Genomic DNA, 18,530 nt, shown 5'->3' on the forward strand with positions numbered 1-18,530 from the left:
ATTAGGGACTGTCCAATCCAGCTGCATGTGTCAGGATTGTACAAGGCACTAAGTGAAATATATATATGCCCTTATAGAGTTTAGCACATTGGGTCCACCTCCAGGGCACAGGCTGTAGCTCATTCTGACCACTGCTTCTCTCCCAGGAATCACTTTTAGGGGGGGTCTTCAGGTTTTTTTGGGGCACCTTCACTCTCAAGTTTAAGCAACACAAAATGGCACCTAAGAAGGACGTTAAGAAACCAGCAGCAGCAGCAGCACCAGCACCTGCACCCGCGCCAGCACCTGCGCCCGCTAAACCCAAAGAGCCAGCGATCGATCTCAAGAGCATCAAGGTAATGGATGAACGCGTGCTGATCGCTGACCCCAAACGCTCCCAAGAGGGCAAGTTAGCAGAGCTCTTGCTGAAACCTGCAGTGAAATGTTGTGTGTGTTTGGTTCCTGTCTGGGGACTGCAGTGAAATGAATAAGTAACCCTGGGGGCAGTGGATTTCTTGACTTGCTGAGCTTTTGGTTGTTTTAGTAGCTTGGAGGGGTGTGAGGCATGGCGCATGATTTAACAGAAGAGTGAAGCTTGGTGACTTCAGGCATACTGTAGAGGGTCACCCTCAGAACTTCCTACCAAACTAGTATCAGTCTGACTTGCTTAGTAAAGCTGAAAAAGTTCCACTCAAGAAAACCAAAAACACCACCACCAAAGAAAACCCACAAAAATTAATCCCCCAAACCCTGAAGCAGGTGCATGAGGACTGGAAAAAGTTACTGAAACTTGGAATGAAGTGTTTTCCCACAGCATGGTACTAAAAAAAATAAATAAAAATGTTATTTTGCAATTTCCTCGCAAAGTTCTTCCCAACTTTTTGCAACCACTCAGTGACCCTTTGGGCATGTGTTTTAAGACCAGCATTGCTATGTTTAAAAGAAGCAAAGATGAAAAAGATTTGGCAAATTGACCTGTTTGAAACATTGAGAACACTGTGAGCCGCAAAGCCACAAACGGAAATATTTCAAGTTACTTCCTCTCACCTTTTCGTATCGGATCAAAATTCACCATTTGCTGCAAGTTGAAAGTAAGGAAGAGGAAAAGGCTTCCAGGGGTTTCCCTCTGACTGCATGTCCATTGGAACTTGTACTTAAATTAGACTTTGCATGTCACCCAGCATCACCAACCACTGCCTTAACCCTCTGCAAAGAATTCCCCAAGCACTCCAAGGGAAATCACTATTTAAGAAAGAGTAGGGGGAGGTTAAGTAGTTAAAGAGATGAAAGGACAGACCTATTTCTCTGGGCATGACTATAAATAGTTGTTCTCCACCTACCTGACAAGCTGATTGGTCCTGGGACCAATTTGCTGAATTCTACATAAGGAATCGTGCCTACTATGAAGAAAAGTAGGAGTACAGGGAATCCTAATAGGACCTACTCGCTTTAATCTCATGATGAATTCTGTTTAAGGTAGCTTAATACATGCAATCTGTCATCAATATAGTCCCAGGATTATGACCCACTTAGTGAAATTCTTGAAGCTGTCTTTAATCTTCTCCGCTGGTAGCCAGTTTCCTGGATCGGGTCGTACCTTCTCCTAAGACAGAAGCTAAGCACACTGGCAAAGCAAACCAAGAGCAAGAAGAGGGGAAAAAAGGAACATTGAAATATTTAAAACATTCTTAGCAAAAGCTACACAAAAAGGCCACTCTTTTTGAAAATACTGCCTGAAAATTATATTAGGCTTCACGTTTTGCTCGTCTCAGAGATGAAGGGGAATGCATGCTAGATTGCCTATGAAATAATTTAATATGATTTGATAGCTCTCTATGTCCAGTTCATTAAGAGAAAATAGAATTTTCAACTTCAGTGATCCCAGCTAATCTATCTTAACATAAATAGGCATAATAGTATATTACCAGCTAAAAAAATATGGTTGGCTGCAGTCTAAGGCAATCCAACCCACTCTTCTGCACAGACAGCTCTCCTTTAGAGCACAAGATATATGCCAGTAGCAAAAAGAAAATGCTCTAGGTTTTGTCACTTAGTATCAGATAAAAGACAGTCATCTTAAATTCTTTCTTTAGAAAGATCAGACTTCTTCTTTGAAGTGTGGGAAAACCTGGACTAGCAGGTCAAAGCTATTTTCTTAAAATTAATGGCAGCACATGAGCTATTCCTGTTTGCAAATGAGTAAAGCAACGAGCAGCATGACAGAGGATGGAAATCCACACTGCAACATGGGTGGCACAGCCTCTCTCCCATGACAGCCTTACCAAGCCAGGGTGCCTACGAGGTGCTTTGAGGCAGAGAGAGCCCCCAGCAATGAGGGTCTTACCCAATCACACAGAGATCACCACAAAGTGATGCAGAAGCTCACAGTGACTGTAAATTACAGGTCCCTTCAGTCCCAAGCCTGCCCCTCACCTGAACCTCCATGTCAGTCCAGGGTCACCCAGAGGGACCATGGGACCTCCAGGACAAGCTCTGAGCACACATCAGAACAACCACAGATCCTTTGGTCTTGAAGCAGGAGCCAAACAACCTCCTGAAGTGCCATCTAACCATTCTGGGTTACCCATTTTCACCCAATGAGACTTCAGGAAATTAGTGGGAACAGTCTCCTCTCCTAAGCAGTTTGACCACGAGATGCAGACGGTAGAGCTGGATACAGAAATACACATTTTCTGTGTTTTAGCCCAATCCCTTCTTTTAAAGTTAAAGAATCCTGAATCCTTCCATTCAACCAGCAAAGTATCAGCATAGAAAAAGGCACAGCACCATTTCCAGCAAAACTTCAGAGCCAGAAAGTACCTAAACATTAGCTTCTGACCAGGACTCTCTTCTGAGCAGGACCCTCCCTTGGAGGGGAGGTGCCCCCTCCTTGTGCTGATTTACTATGCATGGAGTCAAAGCCTCCAGCACTTCCAACAAGAGTATCAAAAGGGCTCCCCTATGTTCATCAGGGAAATTACCAGTCATCTTGTAGCTTGCTGCAAACTAGGGATTCCTGGGACTCACGGGCTGTGGAGCAAGCAATGTTTTGGAGTCACCAAGCCAGTAGACACACAGAAAGGCTTCCTTAGTTTTCCACAGTACAACCCAGGCTCCCTCTATCCATTGCAGCTGGGGTGGGTACAGGCAGAGCTGCCTACTCAGGGTTGACATCAGCCAAATAAGCCAAATCTATCAGTGCGCTTTGCTTTCAGTGGGTATCAGAAATCAACATTCCTCAGAACAAACAAGAAAGAGATTTCCCAGTATTACTGGTCATTCTTTTAGGAATACTCCTCCCCTTGGATGGCTTGCTTGGTCATTCCTCATAGAGTTGGGTTTTGAGCCTCTTGGGATGCACACTTGATAAGCCAAGCTTAAGAAAACTTAATCTAGGTTCCTTAAGCTAAGTTCTTGCAAAAGGAGGCACCCAAAAATCACCCAGGATCCTCAAAAATGGTAATGGGCAGTCCTTTTTCTCTTGTTACTACTGACTGTTCTTTCCACATACACTCTAAATTAACCCAATTGAAAGAAATCACTTCGTGGCATACTAGCAGCCAGTGTGAGATTTTCTATTTTTGAGCACCATCTATTGACTAAAACCCCGAGTAACAGGAATGTATCAGACTGCTAAAGACTCAAGTCTCTGAATTCAGCCTTTCCTCAGCTCACTTTAGGTTACAGTACAACCAGGTCAGAAAGGGAATCAATACAAGGACTGCAAACAGGAGAAATTCATTTTGACAACAAAGATTAAAGAACTTTTTTCACCTTCTCAAGAAACAACAACTAGGAATTTGCTTTGCACAAACATTTCAAATTTAAGTTCATATTTCCCCTTTTCCACTAGTATGTCCTGGGATTTTAATGTCAAGTACAAAGGTCAAGAATTAAATTATTGACAGGAAAAGAACAGGGTGATGACACATTGGAATATTATGATCTGGACTTCAACAGGAACCAACTACGATTAAGAAAATAAATAACCATGAGTCACTTTGTTAAGAGACGCCTGAAGCTTTGTACTCAATTTTTTAGGAAGAATAATCCCCCAAAAGTTAGCTCATCTGTTTTGTCAACTTTGTTCTCATATGCATGCCTCAGTGAGAAGAAGCACTGAGCTGATGAACACCACTACTGAGACATTCACAACCAGAATTTCTCAGGTGTGCAGTTAAGCAACAAAAACATTGATAAATTGGCTAAGCTTCAAACTATTCAAACCAGAAGCAGGTAGATAATATTTTCTTGTGTTTAATTTCATCCCTACCACCAACACGAAGAGTATGTTTTGTTTGTTTGTTTTTTTTACTGGAAATTTGAAGGGGTCTTCCCAGTACACACACCTAGTTCTTGGACTGAGACCAGCCTCGCAGCATTGACCACGAGGCTTTGGGATCTGGAGATGCTGAGCTCAGTGCTTTTGCTCTGCAGCAATCTGAATGTGTAGCACTCTGACCCAGCATCGCACCAGGTCCTTTACTTAAAGAGCACACCCGAGTGCCTTTCCTAAGTACCCACAGTGAAGTGATGCTCCTTTGGTACGTGAGACTTGACACAGTGGTGTTCTCAAGGAGACTGACTACACCCTACTGCAGATACACTACCTACATCTTTGGGGGAAAATAATTCATAATTATCAACTAATAGATATTACCTAAGGTCTTGTGTAACTGAGTGATGCATGACAAAGCCTGCTGCATGAAAGCAAGCCTGTGTGATCATTTTGTTATTAAATACAGAGCTCTTAAGACTGCAAAAAGTGTTTCTCCAAACGTCCTTAACTTTTAAGATGTTCAACACTCAAGGAGGTCATCTCTGAAAAATGCATTGCATTGGATATAACCAGAAAGGTAAACTCAATAAATGCACTGACAGAAAGCTGCTGGGCTGGAGGGCAAGCAGAGCTGCAAATGTCAGCTGAAGTACTCAGAGAGCAATTGCACTGCAGATGAACTCCTTGTGAAGTGGCAGATGAGAACAGGAAGGTTAACAGTAGCTTTGCTCCCAGCATTAAGGGCTCTCTTGGAAACTGGCAGGTTCTTGGCTGAAAGTTTTTGGCTCAGGCCTTTAGATTATGCCTGACCCAATACCAGCAACACTCGAGATTCTTTGGGATGCACTTACCTACTAGACAAGGTCACCAGTCTTAAGTGCCCTTCAGGTAGGAAGGAGACAAACACCAACAAGAAGTCACCTTAAGAGATGTGAAAGTACCTTCCTGACCATCCAGACCAGCTTCCTTAAGTCCTTTTTGGAGTCCCCCACAAATATAGTTTGTCCAAATATTGCAGTAAACACTGCTCACCTAAAATAACTGTTTGAAAAGTAACAGTTTCTCTTCTTTTTTATTTTAAACAAGATCCATTCTTAGAAATTCACAGCACTGCTATGGCAGCACTGCTTTGGCAGAACTTAAGATAACCTTTGGAGTATCCAGAGAGAGTGTCAAAATTTGTTGGAAATAGCAGAGTGCACAGCAAATGACAGAAAGCAGAACCCCAAAAGCTCACCTAAAGTAATTTCAAGTGCTAGCAACAGTTACATGGTAGAGTTTCTCTCCCCCAGCAGAGAGACTGAAACAACCTAACAGTACTTCTAGTTTACAACCCCTTAGCACACAGAGAGATCACTACTGCTAGCAACAAGATATTTGAGTTTATCTTACATAAGGTAAGAAGAAGGTGACTAATTTAGCCCATGACACGTAAGACTGTAAGGAGATACGAAATAGCCAAGATGGAAATTCGCCCCTGGATCCTTGAGGCTTTATTACATCTCCCACACATTGCCAAAAAACGCTTTCAGCTGGCTAGTTTGCCACATAGCACTTAAATGTCAAGTAGCAATAGCTTAAATAATGTTAATACTCCACCGCTGCCACTGGGAGGCACGTTGAAACAAGGCATCCCTTGGAGAGCAGCACAGAGCTCTGGAGCCTTGCATTTACTCACACGTCCCCTCAATTACACACATTCATGCAAAACTAAATGCAATTAGTAAAGGGACACACTAACAAGCAAGCACAGCTGACTGTCCTTCCCCCTGTGAAGCCAATAAAAGCCTGTGCAAAATGCTACGATCAGCAGCCACGACACATTTCACACACAGGCATTTCAGAAGGGCACATGTAATTCATTGCCAAGGTTTGTTTGGAAGTTTTAGCCTAACTGTAAAGTTGCGAACTTTAAAGTAAACAAGGCATAAAGTTATAGAGTGCTTAGAGGGAAAAAATATCACTGTAAAATCCATTAGGCTAAAAAGATTTAGAACTATTCTTCCGAACCTCCTGGCATCTCACATTTATCTCCCACATATTAGCAGCGTTCATCTTTATTCTTTCTCCTATTATATTTCTTGGCAGTTTCATTTTCAAACAAGAGCTCTAAGAGCTCATGTTCTTAGTGTTTCTTTTTCTTACGAAAGATATGAGGCTAAATCCATCAGGCTGCTGATTTTTACTTAAATGAGAAATGGCCTCTGAAATCTCTGGCATCGATCGCACCAGCTACTGAACCAGGGTGAGGGTCAGCAGCTTGCTTTATGGAAGGGCTTGAGAGCTGTGTAATCCTGCACTCCATCATATCTGCTAGAAAATGTGTGGCTGTATTAATCAAGGAGCAGGCATTAGCAGTGAGCAGACACCATATAAACTGCTACGGGCACAACCAAGCTACATCCACCCAGAAATAAAAGAAATCCCTGGAGATCTGTACAAGCAGCTAAATATATCACAAGAATATCCTCAGGAACTCTCTCATCTTTCCCTCTCTGATTTTTAGAGACATCTGATCAGTTCTCAATCTCTTCTGGAGAAACAGTACCATAAATTACCCGATAGCTCTCTAATCCCATCCCAGCTACAACAACTCCCTTCTCTGTAACACAAAGAGCAGCAAGCAGGCAGAGCAGCTTTAACTCCAAGCAGCATCTTTCCCTGTGATCTCCAACCCTCCCAGATGCTTACAAAGTTACTCTCTGTAACTGGGATCGGGTCAAAACATTCCCCATTAGCAATTAGAGAAATATAAGATGGTTAAACTACACAGGGAGATGCCTCACCAACAACAACAACAAAAAAAAGCAGCACTTCTCCCTCAGTATAGCTATTCTCCTCCTGCAGGATAAGCTCACCCATAAAGTATGGGCTGAGCAGAGCTAAAGAATCCCAGCTCCTACTAGTCTTCATATGTTGCAGTACACTCGGTCCTTCATTTTTTGCTGGAGGTTTTGAGGGATGGCATTTGTGCTACGTTTTTATCCCCCTTAAAAACAACAAACCACACTGAACTCCCTGAAATTTCACCATCATCCTAAGGTGCTGAGACTCACCACTTTTAGAAGAAGTATTTTAAGCTCCCAACAAACCCCATAGGGTTAGAGCAGGCTGACTTGTAACTCAAATGCATGCAAGTATGCATTCTCTCCAGTGAAACAACGCCTAGGGCATTTTTATTCAAGAACCAGTGACAAAAATGAAGGGTTGATACTGTGCACAAGTATTTTCTCTCATAAAACCTGAGCCAAAGCCTCATACAGTCAAAAGCTCTGCCTGCTTACGCGGAGAACCCGCTCAACTTATACTTGATAGCCCACTCAAGCCAGGTGGCTGGCTAATCCAGGTATCAGTTTTCCCTGTTTAAGACAAATGCACCCCAATTATTTTCCTGTTGTCATTTGACATCTTTTTTGGAATGGGTTTTGTTGTAGTCAGTAATAAGCTTGATCTGGAATCAAGAAGATATTCAGGAAAATTTATTTTCATGGAACAAAAATTCAATCATGTCTCCAGGGACACATTTTCCAGTCACCAGCACTGCAGAGCAAGAGGCTGAGGACAGGAGGAAAATTCCACCAAAGGCAACAAACTACTTTGACCCAGGCAACATTTCAACTCTGCCAAAGTCCTTAGAAAGCTCCTCTATTAATGCATGGGGACTGATGGCCAAGGTCTGTATTAGCTTTCTCACTGCCTGTGCTCCCGCCCCAGCCAGTATTAATTAGGAGGTCTGAACTGTGCTAAGCCAATGTGGGCTAATTCAGACAAAAACATCAAATCCCTTTTCTATGTAACCCCACAGCTGTGCCCTGTCCTGAATCCATCCCCAGTCCCACACGGGAATAGATTACAAGTAGCAGAACAAGCACAAGTGATGAACTAGCAGCAGAGCATTTTTCAGGCTCAGTGTATTTTCCAGGTATTCCCCCAAAACACAAATAAGCTGTTTGGACAAAATGTTTTCAAACTAAAATGACTAGCTCAGTTATTTGCAGTTATTACCTTTAGATTTTAAGAGGGGGAGTAGGAGGCTGAAGTTCCAAGTAGTGCTAATTATTGAGATCCATTTTGATTGTTCAGCATGTAAAGAATATTAATGTTAAGTCTGGTTAACTAAATGAACTACAGGAGGAAGTTCCTCACCAATCACCTTTTTTTTCCAATAGAAAAGGAGGAGTGGCAAGTGCACAACAAAGAGACATTAGGGAGTATTTGTTCATAAGAAAGGAGTCTCTTGCTGTTATACAGCCTTCCCATCCCAGCTCAACGAACCTCCTTACCCAGTCGGAGGTAACAGAGAGGAAGCTAAGTGTGGAACAGTTTTCCTCATTCTGTTATCAGTTTGGAGATGTGAGCCAGGCTCAGAAAGCGTTGCACTATAGGAATAGATGTTTGCTAGTGACGAAACTGCACAATCTCCCTCCCCCAGCTTATCCTAGAAAGCCCCACTTGTAGACCCCACCAGGATCGCTCTCCAGCCCAAAAAGGTACTGCTGTCTCCCCCCACCATGACCAGACTAGCCCCCTTCCAAGACACAAAGCTTGACAGGCATCCTTGCTTCAACAACAACTTCTTCCACATAACTGCACTACAACCCCACCCCCAATTCTGACCCCAGCAGCTCCTCCTTCTCATCTCACCAGCAAGCTCTGAAGCTGGCCTGTTAGTATCCTAACTCAAGCCCTAGAAGGAAGGTGCCCTAAATCCCCTGCTGCCCTGCAAAGTAAACCTCCTCATCAGCTGCAAACCTAGCAATATAGCTCAGTCCAAGACATGTGCATATATTTGTCCTTAAAATCCTCCAAAATTTGGAAACCTTGACCAGTGCAGTAGTAGACCTTCAGCTGGACATCACCTCAACAAGCGTGTGAACCTTCTGCCCAGTGCCAGCAGCTGGACTGCACCAAAAAGACAAGCAGCACCACCCATCTAATGCAGACCACTGCAGCATCCAAACAAGGGCTTGAGAAAAGCCAGCAAAGGGACAAGGAGTACTAGTGATTTCATGATCTTGGAAACAAACCCAAAGCATGCCATCCAGCTGCACCTAACACACAACTTGCAAGCCACATGTAAAACAAGCCAGTTGGGCAAATACATGGCACCTCTTGCCCTCAGTGCTCCTCAAATGCTGACTTGAGAGCTTATTGAAGAAATAGGAGCCTTTCCTATCTTAGAAGGCCCAGACAAGGAATATCCCCCTCTTGATGGTCCAGACCCAGAAAGTGCTGACACAATCCAAACTTGCTGCTTGCTACTCCCCTGCCTGTCCCTCTCCAGCCTCCTAAAAATAGCAGTCGTAAGATGTCCATCAAGGCACGACACCTCCTGTCACTTTGCCCTAAGAAAGCTAAAGAACTCACCGAGGGGAGGGGCAGCTTCCTTCTGACACCTAATCCAGGCAGCACCGTCAGCACTGCCAGATAAATAAGGGGAAGAAAGGCCAGGAAAGCAGGACCACTCTCAGAGACCTCTCAGCTAATCCCTCCGTCCCGTCCGCTGCTCTACTTTTCCAACTCTCAATCATGGTGGGTCCACTGCAAAGCTAATGGTTAGCAGCAGGCCAGTGTATTTTACATGAGTAAATTAGCTTCTTGCTCAAGATAGTTCTGGGGGGGAAGACAGGCCAGAAGATGACAGCTTAGGTTTGCTTGATTTTCTGCTGCTATATTTTTAATACAAGAAAGTAACGTAGCTTAATGCTTTATGAAACAATGTACTGTCAAAAGCTAACTTAAGCACAAGCTTGAAAGATGTAGTTTATTTTCTATGTAAAAAAAAACCCAAACAAACCTGTTTGTTAAAAATATTACTTCAAATGGTGTACTTAAGTGAGTCTATGCTAAAGCAGTAAGTGACCTGGTGGTCACAACCTGTTAGTTAAACTTGAGATTGTTATTGCTTCTGGCCACAACCTTGTTGTGCCAAGGGATGCGGGTTTTTATAACAGGCCTGGGGATGCAGTTTTATGAGTCAGGTTGCTAGTTTAGGTTTCTGTGGCCTAATTACATTAGGCAAGACAGATATGAGAACACTCAGCTACCTTGTGCAGTTTGCTTTCTCTCAGTGCATTTTCAGCAGTACTACTTCTTTTCTTTCTTTCTCTCTCCCCAACTGCAGTCCTTCACACCTGACGAAATCAATGGTAAGTGAAGCAAAAACTGAACTAACAGGGCAGGAGGGGGGAACATAATGGCTACCAAAAGCTAAGCATTCAACAGTCTTAAGAGCTCTTTTGCCATCTGCATTACTTCTGTGCATCTGACAGGCCACATTTTTTGCTGTTTTGGAAGATACTCATGGATTGAGCTGGATGCTTTAGAAAACAAGCAGGTCCTCCCCCAGCCCCCCCTTCCTAAGCTATTTTTTGTGATTGATTTCCTTCCAACAGATCGAGTTCTCCAAGGAGCAGCAGGATGGTAAGTTACAAGACAGCCAATGTGTTTTACATGTGTGTGGAGCTCAGAGAGGAGCTACAGTCTAGGAAGTTTAACACCTACCAAAAGATGAGCTAGGACTTCATTCACCTGGCATAATTCATAACTCTTCACTTCACAGCTGCTGTGCAGATCTAAATTGAACAACAACGTGGCCTCAGATTTACATGCAGTTTATCTGGGTGCTTATGTACCACTTAAGTTGAGAAGTATGCAACCTGACGTGAAGGGGAAATACAGCAGTGCTACCAGCTCTACCTGCTGAACAATTTTTTTGTGCCACTTTTGTTGGGAGAGGCTATGGAAGAGGGGGCAGAGAGGCTACTTTATTTTAAATACATTCCCAAAGCATGGAATTAGTTGGCAAATAAGTGACTCGTGAACTGTCACAAAATGTAATTAGTCTGAATGCACTACAAATCACATCTTGTATTATTTCCTATTGGTGAACTGCTGAGAAGCAAGCTACAAATTCATCCTCACTAAAGCCAGAGAAACCTGAACAGGACTGTTTTAAATATCTTAAAAGAAGCATTTGGATTATATTAAATAATGCAGACTTAACCTGTCAAAAACGTGGTAGCAAATGCAGGAGTCTTCTCACTGTGAAGAAACTATTTAGAATGGAATAAGCAAGAACCTACTAGAAATCCAGAGGAGCAACTTGAAGAGGGTGTTAAGAGAGCTCTACACTTCCCAAATATCAGCTTGTTCCGGCTTACACCATCAAAATTGACAGGGAGAGGTACTGCACAGCAAGTAGGGCTGGAACCAGTCTTCCTGACATCCAAACACTCAAAGTGCTTTTCCGTGTGACCAGGACTCCTCTTTGCTTTGCGATCTTAAACCTTTCACAGAAGCATAGAGAGTTTGAAGAGAAATGTCATCAATTCCAAACTGGCACATGTAACAAGATAGAAGATTTTTTCAGCTTCCTCCTATATTCCAGACCATCCAGCTGCTATCTTGCTATGATGACTAATACAAACAAATGAGTAAAGACCACTTGCGAGAAAGAGAATTTCCCTGAAACAGAGCTGTCCCACCCTCAGTTGCTATTTCCATCCACACAAGCAGCTGGTTATTGCCTTCCTTACAGAGGAATGTTAAACTTGCTTATTCCAGCAGAGACATAAACTAGAACTAGCTATAAAAAAAATAATCCAAGATATAGCAGTGATGCTCATGCCTAAGACAGAAAACATTTCTCTGAGCTAGGGAGCTGTATTCAGAGCCCAGTGAACATAAAACTTCACAGGATTTACGAAGTAAGGAAGCTCTGATGGCTTTTCTAATAACAAACTGGCATTGTTTTATACCTCACTCTGGCTAAATGTCATGAATGCACCAGATGAAAGATCTGGTCATATAGTATAAATCAGCACAGCTCTATCGACCTCAGTTGCTAGAGCAGAAGTTGATAGGAAGCTGGTATGTTGTAAGGGGAAGCTCTACACAGGGGTCCAGAAGGCCTTGATTTTTCATAGTCTGCAATAAAAGCTGTAAGGGGAGAGGGCTAGTAGTAAAGGGTTATAGGTCTCACACATCAAACAGTAAGAAGATTAGTTTCAGATGTATTAGATTACAGCCTAGAAGGTTGGACAACCTGTATCAGCAGTTTTTCCTGGATGCCAGAATCTCCTCTAGTAATATGGTTTACGAGTGGCTAAAGCAAGAGCCTAAGTACCTCTGTGTCATATGTCCCCGCCACAAGATGAATGAGGACATGACTCAATATGGTTTGCTACTCCTAAATCTGCCGAGGCACAAAGGACATTCCACCTACACCTCCCCAGCTGCTGGGAGAGCATCACAACCAAGGGAAGGGAAAGCACTTGGTTCACTTGAAGCCAAAACACAGCACCATCAGGCATCTCAATTCAGAAGAGATAACAGGACAGACCAAGATAATCTGGATGTATGAGTTTCAGAGACAGCCTTTTAGCCTTCAGCTTTTCTTGAAAAAAAAATATATTGCAACAGCAGTCCAAAAACAAATTCAAGATGATTAACACGGAGCTTGGATGGCAGACAACTGCCAGTGCTGATTTTTATAAGAGAAATGTCAGTACGCCAACATCCTTGGTCAGTAGCAAGGGGAAAATAAAGGAAGGACAATAACATGGCATCACTAAATAACCAAAGTCCCAAAGTCATACACATTGGGAATGGACCATAATAAGGAACAACTCAAGCATTTGCCTAGACATTCACACATCTGTAAGAAGCAGATACAGACTGCAAATGACAGACAAAAGAGGAAATGAGTTATTCTATGATTCTGTTATCTATGTTTTACTCCACGATTCTATTCCACGATTCTTAATAATTCTCCGCAACTGTCTGAAAGGATGTTGTGGTGAGGTGGGGGGGATCAGCCTCCTCTCCCAGGTGACTAGTGATAGGATGAGAGCCTTGAGCTGTGACAGAGGAGGTTCAGGTTGGATATTAGGAAAAAACTTCTCAGAGTGGTCACATATTGGCACAGGCTGCCCAGGGAGGCAGTGGAATCACCTTCCCTGGAGGGTTCACCAAACACAAATGTGGCACAGAGCAACACAGTCAGTGGGTACAATGGGGAGGGGTCGATGGTTCAACTAAATGATCTTAGACTCCTTTTCCAACCCTGTGAGTATAAACACAGGTGGACATGTCATTGTAGGGCAGCTTTAAGGCAGAGCACAAGTAGGAGCATTTTAACCCTACCTTCAGGTTTCCACATTAGTACACTCCGTACTCAAGATGCTGAAACTGCAGGCAGAACCCACTGAAATAGGCAGATGTTTTGTGCTGCTAGGTTCTCTGGCAGAAGTCACAGTCTACGGGTGAGGTAGAGTACAGTGCATTATTCAGTAGCCTTCTGCTGCTATGTCATGTAAAGAAATATGTTATTGAGTGGTAAAGACTGTAGAAAGCTTATTTTACTCTGCGTTGGAAATAACTACAAGGTCAATCACAAAACTACAGGTGGCTATTAGAGTCAAGAAAGCTGCATAATGTAGTTAAAAATATTTAAAATTGTGAAGCCCAAATGAGAGAGAGGAGTTTTTCTTGGGACTGTAGGCCAAAATCCCCCTGCTAACTCTTCTGGAGTCCTTGGAATGGTACCAGGAGACAGCAGGCTCAGAGCTTTGTCAATACAACTGGTCAAAACATAGCTGCATACCTCAAACTAACCATTGCTCTTCCCTTGCAGACTTCAAGGAGGCCTTCCTCCTCTTTGACAGGACTGGTGATGCCAAGATTACCCTGAGCCAGGTTGGTGACATCGTTCGGGCACTGGGACAGAACCCCACAAACGCTGAGATCAACAAGATCCTGGGCAACCCCAGCAAAGAGGGTAAGAATTCCTCTCTCGGGCCCTATTTTCAAGCTGGGGAACTAACTGGGAAGCATCAGTAATTTCCATAGGAGGGAGATGGTTTCTTGCTGCAATAGGGAAACGAGGTGGTCTCCAGCATCACTAAGTAGAATTATGCCAGTTACTTTTGAAGAGATTAGGGGCAGCAGGAAGTTCAGTGATGAGAAAAAGGAAAACCTCATCCTTAGGATATGGAGTAGTCTCTGCAGAAATAACTTTGTTGTCAGCTTGGAGCAGCATGCACTTGTTACTGCTCAGAGCCTCTTCGAGACCCAGGCTCCCCAGCAAGGGGCTACTTCTAGCAGCAGTTCTTTAGCACTAGCTGAGACATGCCCCAAAAGCAGAAACCCAACTGTATATTTTAGCTGACGCAGCTGGTCTTTTAAAAGCTTCTACAAACCTAGACACACAAGTTGACAATTTATTAGTGGTCATTTACTGTCACTTTATTCCCTTTCCTCCTCCATAGAGATAAGAAGTGGTAAACACTGTGATAATCTCCTTTTATCAAGGACTTAAGCCCAGGACACCCCCAATTTCACTCAAACAGTCACATATTAGGATATGCTAAATGATATCCAAACCCTCAGGCCTGGAAAGAAAGGCTCTAAGGAATGGTTTGTAAGTTAAACATTAGCATCAGTGGGAAGTGCTAAGCAGAAGACTAATACCAAGCTGAGACCTTGACAGTGCTTTAAGTGACTATGTCAATAACTGAACAGCATCTTTACATAGCTGGGTAGTAAAAAAAGTTCCTGTAATAACTATTCATTCAAAAAAAAAACCCTCATGTTTTTACCTATTATATTTCAACCTTGCCCAGATAGAAGCTGCTCGTTGAAAGGATTTAAGTAAGGAGAAAAAAAAAGCATCCTTTTGACAGCCTTGCCATCTGGGGAAGTGAAGACCACAACTTCTGGCTCACAAAAACAATGGGGCTAGATGTGCTAAGCTTGTGAGGCCTTAAACCTCCACAACGAGTGCGTTGAACAGCAAATATTGATTTTGGACCTCCATTGGGCATCCAATTTTTAATTTGTTTCTTCTTTCTCCAAGTCTCTGCTATCACATCCAAGAGAGCCTGATGAGTCCAGTAACACAAAGTTGAAGAGCTCAGGGGCTTAAGTCCCAGCATCTCACTCTTACCTTTTCCTACCATATAGGGTTTAAGCATTGTGAATCATTGTATTCAGTAGCTCTCCCACTGCCATGATCTTTGAAAAGATTAATCCTACAGCATGCTTCATTTCTGAAGGAAACATGCAACACACAAGTAAGTTGAAAAAACATGAGAAAAATGGAGTAGAGCAAGGATGAGAAAAATCAGATAGATTTTAAAACTAACTCCCATGACAAGAGAGCCCAGATTCTGCAGAACAGCCAAACCCCATGGCGAAAGGGGCATGCAAATGAGGTGGGAGGCTTTCCCACATTTCAGTGTGAATATGCCAGGTGAACATTCAAGTATCTAGCAGCATTACAACTGATGCTTTCTTTCCAGAGATGAACGCCAAGAAAATTACATTTGAAGAGTTCCTGCCCATGCTGCAAGCAGCTGCTAACAACAAGGATCAGGGTACCTTTGAAGACTTTGTTGAAGGTCTGCGTGTTTTCGACAAGGAAGGCAATGGCACAGTCATGGGGGCTGAACTCCGTCATGTACTGGCTACACTGGGTAAGGACTGTCACCTCCATGAACACAAAACACTGTTGCTGTTTGAAGATACCAGAGAGGAAGGAAGAATGTTCTAACTAGCTTAGCGAGGTAGGAGGTTGCCAGCCAAGACTCTGGGAAAGCCAATACAAAGCAACAGAGAGATCAGAACAAAGGGGTTTTTTACTCCTAAACTCAAATTAGGTACCTAAAGGGGTCCACTGAAGCTGTAAACTTTAGTGACTTAACACACAGAAAAAGATCTGAAGGATTTACTGCATAGCTCCTCACCCTAAAAATAAACTAGGAACCCCACGTCTATGTGTACAGTCAGAACCTGTAAAGAAAGTCATAACAAATAAATCCTTGTTTAGCAATAGATCTTGTTACTTCTGCAGAAAACAATGAAAACATTTGGAAAAGCTGCAAGATTCAGCCTCAGCTGTGTGTCTGTTTAAGAATTAACCAGGCTGCATTTGCTCTCTAGGTGAGAAGATGACAGAAGAAGAAGTAGACGAACTGATGAAAGGTCAGGAAGATTCCAATGGCTGCATCAACTACGAGGGTACGTGTGGGGATTCGACACCCTCTCGTCCCACATTCATCCCCAAGTATCATTGCAGTTGGCTGTTGGCTTCTCAGGCAAATTGGTTGGACAAGGCTACAGCTGAGTTTCATGGAAAGGTTTCATGCATGAAACAGTGTGTCTAGCCAGCAGTCACACTGCTCTTAGCCCTGGGTCTCCAGACACTGCCATTCTGTAGAAAAGCTTCCGTGATTGGAAGTAAACTAACCCACAGCTAATGCTAGGGCAAAAGTGTCCCATCTGTCATTCATTTAGTCCCATCACACCCAAGCAGGAATAGAATTTAGTTTGAACAGTATTAAACAGTTCAAACCTTCTATCACATTACTGCGTCAAACCTGATCAGAAGCGTGCCCTTTCAACACCATCACCTGAACAGCTCTTTCTTTTGCCTCCTGAAGCAGTATTTGCTGCTCCTCCTAACTATCACATCTGTATTTTTTACCCACAGCATTTGTAAAGCATATCCTGTCTGTGTAAGTGGACATCCCCAGATAACAAATGGTACGTTCTCATCTGCATGCTTAACCTTGTCTCTTTGCTATGCTTAAAGGCATCCGCTTGCCCACAGACAGACATAAGTTATGAAATCAACACAACACTGTCTCACCAATTATAAAATTCAGCTGTTGTCAAAGAGCACAGGAAAGAAGACTGGGTCTTACTTGCAGCTCTACAACTGGTCAGAAACTCAGGTTAATTCAGTGGATTTCTTCAACAGCTAGATCTTGAGAAAGAAAAAACTCAGGGTGAGCATGAAAATAACTTAAGCTTAAATATAATCCTAGATTTCTGTATTCGAACAAAAGGAGAGTTTACACAAACTGACAGCTTGAGTCTGAAAAACTAATCCAAGCAACACCTTCTGCTAAGTCACACTGTTGTAGAGAGAACAGTCTGACTACTTTCCTGAGCTACTGAGAACAGCTCTCCAAACAAAATGCAGTAATCATCTGAAGAAAGCATTCCAAGTCACAGCCCTTAGCTCAAAGAAGGATTCTGAAGTACCTGTGCATTTAGCGGTTTTTGTTTTTTCACAAGCAGAGGGGGAAAAAAAACACAAAAGAAACAACACAACCCACAACCTTGATGTGTCTGTTTTTGTCAGCAGAAGAGCTCAGCATCTCTCTTTAAAACGCAAACATGTTACTGAGGGTATGCAGGCTCTTTTGAGCTGTTACGCTACCTTGGTAGAGACAATGCCAACTCCTGTACAACAAAAGAGATGTATCAAAAGCAAAATTAAGGGCTCAGTTTGTCATTTTGCAGTATATTTTTCAGCTGAAGTTTATTTCAAGTTCAACTCTCCCATTTCTTCCTAGAACAAATTGAACTCGGAAAGACCAGATGGCATCTAAGATCTGCCCGAATTAAATTCTTGCTCTGGCAGTCATCATCAACATGGAAACTGCAAAGGACTGGACGATATCCCTCCAAATCCACTGCTATATACGCCACCAGTATATCCATAGGCACTGCCTCTGGGTCACTTCCAAAAACTGAACTTTCACCAAGGAAATCTAGATGGAAAAACTGCTACCGTCCAGCATTCATCCACCCCAAGCATCTCTTTCCATGTTGTTTCCCACAAAAGAATGTAAACTCTTGGAAAAATAAAGCATCAATAAATCCCTGTTGTCACTTTAAGGCTATAAAGTCTTTTTTTCCCCCCTTCTCTCTAAACCTACTCAAATGACTCAAACAAGAACTTGGCACTTAATTTATTTCTGTAAATTGTACTTCACAAAATAAAGTTGTTTATGAAAAAGAATATATTTCAATCTTCAAGAAGTCACTAAACATGGATGAAAAATGCTTTACTGGGGGACCAGGAGGAAGAATGGCTAGGGAGCTGCCACACACAGCAGCACTTCAGTGCTTCTGGAAGGCCACCTGCAGCTGGTATCAGAATAGCCCCCAGGGTAGCACCAGCCCCAGTGCACAGACAGACCCAAAAGCAGCCACTATGATATTGCTGCAGGGAGCCACACAAAGCCACTCTTTGTGGCAATGACTCCACAACAGTAGGCCCACAGCACATTTGGGAAGGGATCCTCTCTACCAGCTGTATTTAAAGTTTTTTGGACAACTAGAATAAGCAATCAGGAATATTAGACACGCACACAGGCTCTGTATGGGAGGAATCAACACTGTGGCTGTCATTCCCTAGGCCATGTAGAGAGCAGCCCTATGTCTATAGAGTAACCAGCTCCCATGGCTGAATTGTCAT

General features: G+C 42.9%; 1 protein-coding gene across 2 annotated transcripts; it reads left to right on the forward strand.

The window, feature by feature from the left end:
- The first annotated feature begins 116 nt into the window (after positions 1–116).
- On the forward strand, positions 117–17,947 carry MYL1 (myosin light chain 1). 2 transcript variants are annotated; one of them, XM_065750373.1, is made up of 7 exons: positions 117–335; positions 10,654–10,681; positions 13,896–14,039; positions 15,562–15,735; positions 16,202–16,279; positions 16,752–16,804; positions 17,623–17,947. In XM_065750373.1, exons 1-6 carry the CDS (start codon positions 216–218, stop codon positions 16,778–16,780), a joined length of 573 nt encoding a protein of 190 aa, XP_065606445.1. In that variant the 5' UTR covers positions 117–215; the 3' UTR covers positions 16,781–16,804; positions 17,623–17,947. The 2 variants fall into 2 exon arrangements, with proteins under 2 accessions (XP_065606445.1, XP_065606446.1); XM_065750374.1 differs by lacking the exons at positions 117–335; positions 10,654–10,681 and adding exons at positions 9,721–9,790; positions 10,383–10,407.
- Positions 17,948–18,530: the final 583 nt, after the last annotated feature.

The sequence above is a fragment of the Cyrtonyx montezumae genome, unplaced genomic scaffold, assembly GCF_038088225.1.
Source record: "Cyrtonyx montezumae isolate F1298 unplaced genomic scaffold, pur_monq_1.0 scaffold_7, whole genome shotgun sequence".
NCBI lineage: Eukaryota > Metazoa > Chordata > Aves > Galliformes > Odontophoridae > Cyrtonyx > Cyrtonyx montezumae.